Here is a 9,931-nt window from a genome sequence, read left to right on the forward strand (position 1 = left end):
TGCAAAAAAATAAAACATTCCTTCCCTTATACAGGCAGTGTTTGTTTGCATGTGTTTTTCCATATGTTTGCAAGCCTAAGAGCCGGTTCACACACAGGCGACTTTGGGGGCGACTCGGCAAGGCGACCTGAAAGGCAACCTGCAAAATGACTTCTGTATTGAAGTCAATGCAAGTCGCCCCCAAAGTCGTACAGGAATCTTTTTCTAAGTGGGAGCGACTTGCGTCGCTCCTATTAGGCTGCATTCACACCTGAGCGTAAAGTTTTTGGTCGTTTTTTCCGACGTTTTGTAGCGCGTATTCACACGTTTGCATACAGCGTTGTCCTAAGTTTTTGAACTTCAATGTTTTTTATTTTAGCCAATAGGAAAAATGATCATCTCTTTCATCACTTGTTGCTATGTTTGTAGATTTTTTTATCTTCTTCCTGGGTGAAATGTTCTATTTCACAGAACAGATTAAAGCGACACAACGCCCGTAGAAACGCTCGTTGTCGCGCTAGACACTTGAATCGGGCGTTTCCATTACTTTCTATGGGAATGCAAATGTTCTAAAACGCCCAAATCCGCCCGATTCGCGCGACAAACAAAAAAGGGTCCAGAACTTGTTTGAGTTTCAGGCGTTCGGCTTCAGGCGTTTTGGAGTGGAGATGTGAACCATCTCTATAGAGAATAATGGATTTTTTCCCCTCTAGCGTTTTGGAGCTTCATGCTTTCAGGCGACAAAACGCTCAGGTGTAAATGCGGCCTTAGAACGGTTCCATTAGGGAGCTGCGGTGGCTCAACGCGATTGGCACTGTCAGCCATTCACCTCTGCAGCTAGAGGTTCGGATCCCGGTCTCGGCTACATGTGAATTGAGTTTGGTGGTCTCAGCCCGGCTCCCGGTGGGTGTGCTATGCGAGGTAAGCCTGCGCTTAGTACGCCCACCCCCCTCCCACAAAAACCACCACACTTACACGCACTCGAAATTGGGTTAACATGCACGCACTTTGACCACGCGGTCTTTAAAAAAGAGAGGCGAAGGTCAAACGGGGCTGGTTATAGGGAGTCCCTCTGCCCTGTTGGGCTTCAAAACGGAGCAGGTAGGGCGGGCTATGTGGGAGGACCCCCTCACACACCCGCCATTGCCACCCGGGGCATGGAGAAAGGTGGCAGATTGCCTCTGGGGGAGGCCTGCCTACTCCCAACTCCTGCAGTCTGGCTCCTCTCTCGAGTACACGCACAAAATACACTTTAAAAAAAAGAAAGGTTCCATTGACAACTGCGGGTCGCCCCTGTGTGAACCGGCTCTAAAGAAAAATACCAAAAATTCCAAATACATGTGCAAAAAAAGCAAATACACCCAAAAAAAAAAAACAACGCCTTTATATGCAAAGTTGTGAATGGAGGATTTCCGTCAGACGGGGTCGGGACGGTTATTTCTAGTGCTGGATATCCACTTACAGACTTCATTTTTTACAAGCGCAGGTTTCCAGTCTGGAAGTACTTTGTGATCCCGTAGTAAACATTCTGAGAAGTGCAGCCACAGTGGTAAATCTTTGTCACCCTTTTCCCTGCGCTGACTTACCAGCCCCAAAATAATTTCGGAGACAACAGCAGGCCGCTCTGTATATACCAGAAGTCTGTGACATTAAAACTGCCAACTCCGGGAAAACTATGAACCCCCCCCCCCCCGGTGTGGGGGCTCCTGCACTGCAAGAGTTACCGGCTCCTTTCTGGGAAAAGCAATTCCTCATTTCCCTTTCCTATGAATGTAGCCGCGGCAGATGATCCGGATGCAGGTAAGTCTTGGAAGGGATTTGGATTTACCTTGTACAGGCATTAAATTAAAACAAGAGCAGAAATAAACAAACAAAGTCCATCTAATCCACAGAAAGCGTCCGGGAACACGTATTACACAAACAGCGCAGATTTCATGTAGAAGGATTAGAACGACTCTCACATGCGTGCAAAAAAAACACGGGTTCACACACGTTACGCAACCCACCTGCTCTATGTGGGCTGGTACTTATCGGAAGTGGCACCCCGATGCACAATATTGTGGTGCTTGCTTTTTTTTTTTTACACAAGTACATTTTTTCATCCATTCCTATTCAACAGAACATGAATGGGCCCTGAGGCCATATAAACATAGCGGAAAGGCGGTTAAAAAAATAAATAAAATGCAGTCTAAATTAATGGCATCCCAAAAAGGGATTTTGTTGTGCAACGCAACGTGCTAAAGTCAGCTCCAAAAAATAAATACTGTATTTATTGGTGTATAACACGCACCCTAACTTTAAGAGGGAAATTTCAGGAAAAATAAACTTTCCACAGCCCCCTGCGTATAACACGCAGGCACAGTTTACCCTCTATTTTCAGAAGGGCTGTGGAGTCGGTAGATAAATGTTTCGACTCCTAAATGTTGCGACAATCTAAATTTAGTAGGAGCCGGAGTTGGTGTCGGTGCATTGTTTGCTGACTCCGACTCCAGGTACCCAAAATTTCCTCCGACTCCACAGCCCTGATTTTCAGGGTAAAACAGTGAGTGTTATACGCCAATAAATACAGTAAATAAATAATAATAATAAAAACAAGGTACAGGAGACACTTTGGTGCATTTTTGAAGCGTAGGGCAACCCATTCAAGTCAATAATTTGCTCTATATCTCTTGTAATAGGAATATGGCATGACAGGTCCTTTACAGTAAGATCTGGGGGGGGGGGGGGGGGTCAATAAGACCCCACATCTCACCTCTAGGCTGGGGAGCCTGAAATAAATAAAACAATCTCGGCTTCCCCCCAGATGAGCCGGCGCTGTTTGCTGAATGCAGAGGCCCGGCGGGATGTCATAAACCCTGACTCCGAATGATCATAGAGACTCCGGGGACCATCTGGTCCACCCGAAATCTCTATGGTTAGCATCCAGGGACAGCGGATCCGTTCGCTGATTTACAGATCGCAGAGGTGAATCAGTAGAAGCACCGGGGGGGGGGGGGGGGGGGACTTTTGACGCCATTTTGGGACCATTGTAATTTATACAGCGATCAGTGCTATAAAAATGCACCGATTACTGTGTAAATGACACTGCCAGTGATGGTGTTAACCACTAGAGGTAGTAAGACAGTCAACAGTAAATGGCTGCAAACATGCCTGGGACAAACATTAAAAAGTTAACGAAAAAAGAAAGAAAGAGAAAAGAAAATAAAGAAAGAGAAAAGAAAAGAAAGAATGAAAGAGAGAGAAAAGAAAGAGAAAATAAAGAATGAAAGAAAGAGAAAAGAATGAAAGAGAAAAGCAAGAATGAAAGAGAAAAGAAAAGCAAGAATGAAAGAGAAAAGAAAAGCAAGAATGAAAGAGAAAAGAAAATAAAGAATGGAAAAGAAAGAGAGAGAAAAGAAAGAAAGAGAAAAGAAAAGAAGAAGAGGAAAGAAAGAGAAAAAGAAAGAAGAGAAAAGAAAGAAAGAAAGAAAAAGAAAAAAGGAGAAAAGAGAGAGAAAAGGAGAAAAAAGAAAAAGGAGGAAAAAAAAGACAGAAGAGAAGAAAAAGAGAAGAACGGAGAAGAAAAAAGAGAAGAAAAAGAAAGAGAAGAAAAGAAGAAGGAAAAGAAAGAAGAAGACAAAAAAAAAGAAAAAATTGGGCAGACTCGAAGGACTACTCAGTCTTTTATTCTGCCATCACTCTTCTATGTTTCTGTTTCTATTTCTTAATCCAGGGGTCCTCAAACTACGGCCCTCCAGTTGTTCAGGAACTACAATTCCCATCATGCCTAGTCATGTCTGTGAAAGTCAGTTTTATAATGCCTCATGGGACTTGTAGTTCCACAACAGCTGGAGTCCCTGTTTAATCCAATGAGTCAGTCGAGTTGATTTACTAAAACTGGAGGGTGTAAAGTCTTGTGCAGCTTTGCATAGAAACCAATCAGCTTCCAGTTTTTATTGTCAAAGTTGAATTGAAGAAGCTGAAGTTAGAAGCTGATTGGCTCCCGTGCACAGCTTCTGCACTCTCCAGTTTTAGTACATCAACCCCAGTATATAGCAGGTAACACGCCAGCCTTGTACCGGTAACGTACAAGGGGGGGGGGGGGGTCTTGAGTTACCGACATCTGTCCCTCCATCAATTTCTAGAAGAGTTGTCACTCACGCCGATGTGTTTTTGGGTGAACAGCTGACAATGTATTTCTGGTAATATCTTATTATTTAAAAAAAGAAGACATATTGCACTACACCCCCCCCCCCCACCCAACACTGTGTACAGGAAGCCCCCCAATCTTCCAGGATCCCCTCTCACACCCCCCTCGTGTCTGTGTCACTCGGTCCACGTCACCGGAACAGACTTTACATGGAGCTGGGAGTCATCCGAGCGGATTGTGTGTAGGAGGAGGATGGGATATAAAAAGGATGGAGGGGAGCCGGAGGAGCAGCAGAGACATAGGAGCCGGTGCAGATTATACAGGCTGAGCCTCCGAGGATTGGAGACCCTGAGCAGATCTGACGCTGCAGCATTGCACAGCGGAGACCGACCTCTTTGGGCTCTGCGGTACCGCTTGCCATCCTCTCCTCGCCAGTCTGCAGCATCATCTGCCCATTGGTCCCCTAACAGGACCATTGCACAGGATCTGCAAAACTATCCTGAGCTCCTTGCCGAGCAGAGAGTCGAACGACAAAAAAAAATCCCTGCACCACGCCGTCTTCATTTCCATCGTACTACCAAGCATCCGATCTTCACAGCACCCTCTGCTCCTAAACCGTGGGATTGCACCCTTGCAAAAGAACCACCTGCTCTTGCAAACTAGAGCATCCTTCATTGCGCAACACCCTGTGGTCCACCTTGAACTGCATCCTTCATTGCGCAACAACACCCTGTGGTCCACCTTGAACTGCATCCTTCATTGCGCAACAACACCCTGTGGTCCACCTTGAACTGCATCCTTCATTGCTCAACACCCTGTGGTCCACCTTGAACTGCATCCTTCATTGCTCAACAACACCCTGTGGTCCACCTTGAACTGCATCCTTCTTTGCTCAACAACACCCTGTGGTCCACCTTGAACTGCATCCTTCATTGCGCAACAACACCCTGTGGTCCACCTTGAACTGCATCCTTCATTGCTCAACACCCTGTGGTCCACCTTTAACTGCATCCTTCATTGCTCAACAACACCCTGTGGTCCACCTTGAACTGCATCCTTCATTGCTCAACAACACCCTGTGGTCCACCTTGAACTGCATCCTTCGTTGTTCAACACCCTGTTGTCCACCTTGAACTGCATCCTTCATTGCTCAACAACACCCTGTGGTCCACCGTGAACTGCATCCTTCATTGCTCAACACCCTGTGGTCCACCTTGAACTGCATCCTTCATTGCTCAACACCCTGTGGTCCACCTTGAACTGCATCCTTCATTGCTCAACAACACCCTGTGGTCCACCTTGAACTGCATCCTTCATTGCTCAACACCCTGTGGTCCACCTTCAACAGCATCTTCTCTTGCACAACACCTTGTGGTCCACCTTGAACTGCATCCTTTCTTGAACAACCTCTAATCCACCTTGAACACCATACTTTATTACACAAGACCTTCTGGTCCACCTTGAACAGTATCTACTATCGCACTGCACCCACTGGTACACCTTGAACAGCACCCGTTATTGCGCAATACCCTCATTGCACAGCATCCCCATCTTCTCTCTTCTCCAAGATGTCCGTCACTCAGGCTGAGGACCACCTGTGCACCTACCAGGAGGCCATGCAGCAAAGCGCCTTCCTAGAGGAGGAATTTCCTCTGCCCTCCCCGACCAAGGGGGCCCTAAGGAGGCGCAGGGAGAGCCGGCTCCGTTCCCAGCTCCTCTCCTTCGAAGAGATCAGGGAGGTGGAGGAGGAAGGAGTCTCGCCCTCCGAGGAGGAGAAAGCCAGGAAGTCTTTTCTACAGTCCCTGGAGAGCCTCAGGAGGAGCTCCAACCACACTTACCCCCAGAAGGACAAACTCAACAGCTATAAACTCAGCCTGGACTCTAGCGATTCCGATTCCACCCCATGAGGAGGCGCCCTGGGAAGGCTACGCTCCCTCCCAATGTGACAATGTCTACCAGCGGCCTGGATAGGGGGGCCCCCTTTTCCCCCCCCCCCCCTATGGAGAACTGCTGGGGGAACCCGTGACTTTCCGCCAGGGTGGATGTCGGGGTGGAGTATAATAATGATGACGTTTACATATCCGGACTTGGCGTTTTCTAGAAAGAAATCCTTATTTTTGTATTTATTGATCCCTCTATGGCAGTGTGGAGTTTCTCAGCTGTATAATATTTGTAGCCATATCTTATATATTATTATTATTATTATTATATATACAGCACACAGTTATATTGTATACATATTCTATTTAGTGAGTTGGGTTTGTTAAAGCAAAATATATATATATATATCTATTTTCCTGTGTCCTTCCACAACAAATAAATAGAATTTATCTAAATTATGGACCAATTGTTTGTTTCTGATAATTAGCAGAGCCGACATTTAGTGTTTTGTGGCTGAAATGGAAAACATATCAGGGACTTTGTATTTGTAGCCCCGTCCATCCCCTCCCTGAGATTCACACAGCTCCGTCGCACAGCACAGCCCAATCTGGAAGGGAAGGGGATTCGATCGTTCTCTGCTGCAGTTCAATAACACTTAGAAGCACGGCAGCCATCACAACATTTTGGAGCCCCTTACACAGTTTTAGCCAGTGGGACCATCGGGCCCCTTACAGGTGTAATGCAAAAAAAAAAAACGAGAGGGGGGGGGGGGCAGCCGGGCCTGTAAGGGGCCCTGGGGACCATCAGGCCCCTTACAGGTGTAATGCAAAAAAATAAATAAAAACAGGAGGGGGGCCAGCCAGGCCCCTGGGGACCATCGGGCCCCTTACAGGTGTAATGCAAAAAAAAAACGAGAGGTGGGGGGGGGGGGGGCAGCCGGGCCTGTAAGGGGCCCTGGGGACCATCAGGCCCCTTACAGGTGTAATGCAAAAAAAAAAAAACGAGAGGGGGGGGCAGCCGGGCCTGTAAGGGGCCCTGGGGACCATCAGGCCCCTTACAGGTGTAATGCAAAAAAAAAAAACGAGAGGGGGGGGCAGCCGGGCCTGTAAGGGCCCCTGGGGACCATCGGGCCCCTTACAGGTGTAATGCAAAAAAAAAAAAACGAGAGGGGGGGGGGGGGCAGCCGGGCCTGTAAGGGGCCCTGGGGACCATCAGGCCCCTTACAGGTGTAATGCAAAAAAATAAATAAAAACAGGAGGGGGGCCAGCCAGGCCCCTGGGGACCATCGGGCCCCTTACAGGTGTAATGCAAAAAAAAACGAGAGGTGGGGGGGGGGGGGGGCAGCCGGGCCTGTAAGGGGCCCTGGGGACCATCAGGCCCCTTACAGGTGTAATGCAAAAAAAAAAAAAACGAGAGGGGGGGGGCAGCCGGGCCTGTAAGGGGCCCTGGGGACCATCAGGCCCCTTACAGGTGTAATGCAAAAAAAAAAAAACGAGAGGGGGGGGGGCAGCCGGGCCTGTAAGGGCCCCTGGGGACCATCGGGCCCCTTACAGGTGTAATGCAAAAAAAAAAACGAGAGGGGGGGGGGGGGGGCAGCCGGGCCTGTAAGGGGCCCTGGGGACCATCAGGCCCCTTACAGGTGTAATGCAAAAAATAAAAAAATAAAAACAGGAGGGGGCCAGCCGGACCTGTAAGGGGCCCTGGGGACCTTCGGGCCCCTTACAGGTGTAATGCAAAAAAATACAGGAGGGGGGCCATCCGGGCCCCTGAGGACCATCGGGCCCCTTACAGGTGTAATGCAAAAAAAAATATACAGGAGGGGGCCAGCCGGACCTGTAAGTGGCCCTGGAGACCATCAGGCCCCTTCCAGGTGTAATGCAAAAAAAAACAGGAGGGGGGCTAGCCGGGCCCCTTAAAGGTGTAATGCAAAAAAAATATATAAAAATAAATAAAGAGAGGAGGGGGGGCAGCCGGGCCCCTTACAGGTGTAATGCCTGTACCCCCCTGATGGCGGCCCTGCTTAAAGGTCTTGTCCTGATATCAGAAGCTGAATGAGGGCACAGACAGCAGTTGTCTCCCCAACCCCCCCCCCCCAAAAAAAAGTCTTTGCATGCACTTTAAGGGCCGGTTCACACCTCATGCAGTCCAGTGCGTTTTTTTTTCTGCATCAAAAACGCATGGAAAGTAGGTTATATGGTTCTCAATGGCAGAGTTCACACCAGTGCTTGCGGTTCCAGTTCCAGAAAAAAAATAAGAAAAGTGGTACATGCTGCGAAAACGCCCCTCTCCATTGAAATGAATTGAAAGCGCTGTAAAAACGCCTTACCCTTTCACACTGAAGCACTGCAAAAACTCCCTAAAATGTCAGGGTCTTAGAGGTGCTTTACCAGCACATTGGGATTGCAGATGAGGCTTCGCTCCAAAAACGCCCCAGTGTGAAAGGGGCCTTATAGAGGAAATTCCACCAGAGAGATGGATCTTTAATTCCTTCTTTTTCCACAATCCGGTATTTATTACCTTCCTCACCTATGGAAGAATGACATCGGTACTCAGGAAGGGCCCCGGAGCTCAGGAAGGGGATCCCAATTGCTCAGGAAGGGAAACAATGCTCAGTAAGGACCCCTATGCTCAGAAAGTGCTTAGGAAGGGCCCCCGTGCTCAGGAAGGTGCTGTTTGGGCTCCTGTGCTTAGGAAAGGCCCCCACGTGCTCAGGAAGGGCCCCTAAGTGCTCAGTAAGGACCCCTAAGTGCTTAGTAAGGACCCTAGGGTCAGGAAGTGCTCAGTAAGAACCCCCAGGTTGAGAAAGGGCCCCAGGTGCCGTTTGGGCTCCTGTGCTCAGGAAGGGCCCCCCATGCTCAGGAAGGGCCCCCAAGTGCTCAGGAAGGAAAACAATTCTCAGTAAGGACCCCTATGCTCAGAAAGTGCTCAGGAAGGACCCCAGGTGCTGTTTGGGCTCCTGTGCTTAGGAAGGGCCCCCAAGTGCTCAGGAAGGGCCCCCAAGTGCTCAGTAAGGACCCTAGGGTCAGGAAGTGCTCAGTAAGAACCCCCAGGTTCAGAAAGGGCCCCAGGTGCCGTTTGGGCTCCTGTGCTCAGGAAGGGCCCCCGTGCTCAGGAAGGGCCCCCAAGTGCTCAGTAAGGACCCCTATGCTCAGGAAGGACCCCGGGTGCTGTTTGGGCTCCTGTGCTCAGGAAGGGCCCCCAAGTGCTCAGGAAGGGCCCCCAAGTGCTCAGGAAGGGCCCCCGTGCTCAGTAAGGGCCCCCGTGCTCAGTAAGGGCCCCCGTGCTCAGTAAGGGCCCCTGGTTCAGGAAGTGCTCAGTAAGGATCCCAGGTTCAGGAAAGGCCCCAGGTGCCGTTTGGGTCCTGTGCTCAGGAAGGGCCCCCCGTGCTCAGGAAGGGCCCGCTGTCCCTCCCGTCTTGTGGACAATGTCTGGAGGAAGCTCCGGTCCAAGCTGCTTCTCACAGGTACAAATCCTCTCAGCCCTTCCATAATTCCCCCATGCTGAGCATGCAGGTTTATATAAGGAGGTCACATAAAGCTGTCGGCCTGCCAGCTGCTGACGGATTGCTGAGCATCAAACTACAGAGAGATCACCGAGACTTTCATTATTTCTAAATAAAATATACAATTATAAAAAAAAAAAAATATGGGATAAATAAATGAAAGCTTGAGATATCCCCGACAATCGGGAACAACCAGCGACTCCACATCCCCGCTGCTCAGCCTGAGGGCCACATGCGGCTCTTTGGAACCAATCGTGTGACCTTCAGGGCTCTTGTAGACTAAAGAGGTCCATTTATTTCACACAAGTCTGTGGGAAATCCTCAACAATTCACAAAGCTGTAAAAACAATCACCGTCATTTATTTTTTCTATAATCAGCGCCATCTAGTGGCCAAAATGCTGCATTTTACCTGCCATACCTCAACTAGGAAAATACTGTA

The 9,931-nt window shown here is 49.0% G+C and overlaps 1 protein-coding gene across 1 annotated transcript; it reads left to right on the plus strand.

Moving 5' to 3' along the window:
- Window positions 1-4,553: 4,553 nt before the first annotated feature.
- LOC120917035 (uncharacterized protein C11orf96 homolog) lies at window positions 4,554-6,444 on the plus strand. Its single transcript, XM_040328026.1, has one exon. It carries the CDS (start codon window positions 5,677-5,679, stop codon window positions 6,013-6,015), a length of 339 nt encoding a protein of 112 aa, XP_040183960.1. The 5' UTR covers window positions 4,554-5,676; the 3' UTR covers window positions 6,016-6,444.
- Window positions 6,445-9,931: the final 3,487 nt, after the last annotated feature.

Source organism: Rana temporaria, chromosome 11 (genome assembly GCF_905171775.1).
Source record: "Rana temporaria chromosome 11, aRanTem1.1, whole genome shotgun sequence".
Lineage (NCBI taxonomy): Eukaryota > Metazoa > Chordata > Amphibia > Anura > Ranidae > Rana > Rana temporaria.

Excerpts from the sequence above, each read along its gene's own strand:
- LOC120917035 (XM_040328026.1), top strand. The coding sequence starts at position 5,677 with ATGTCCGTCACTCAGGCTGAGGACCACCTGTGCACCTACCAGGAGGCC.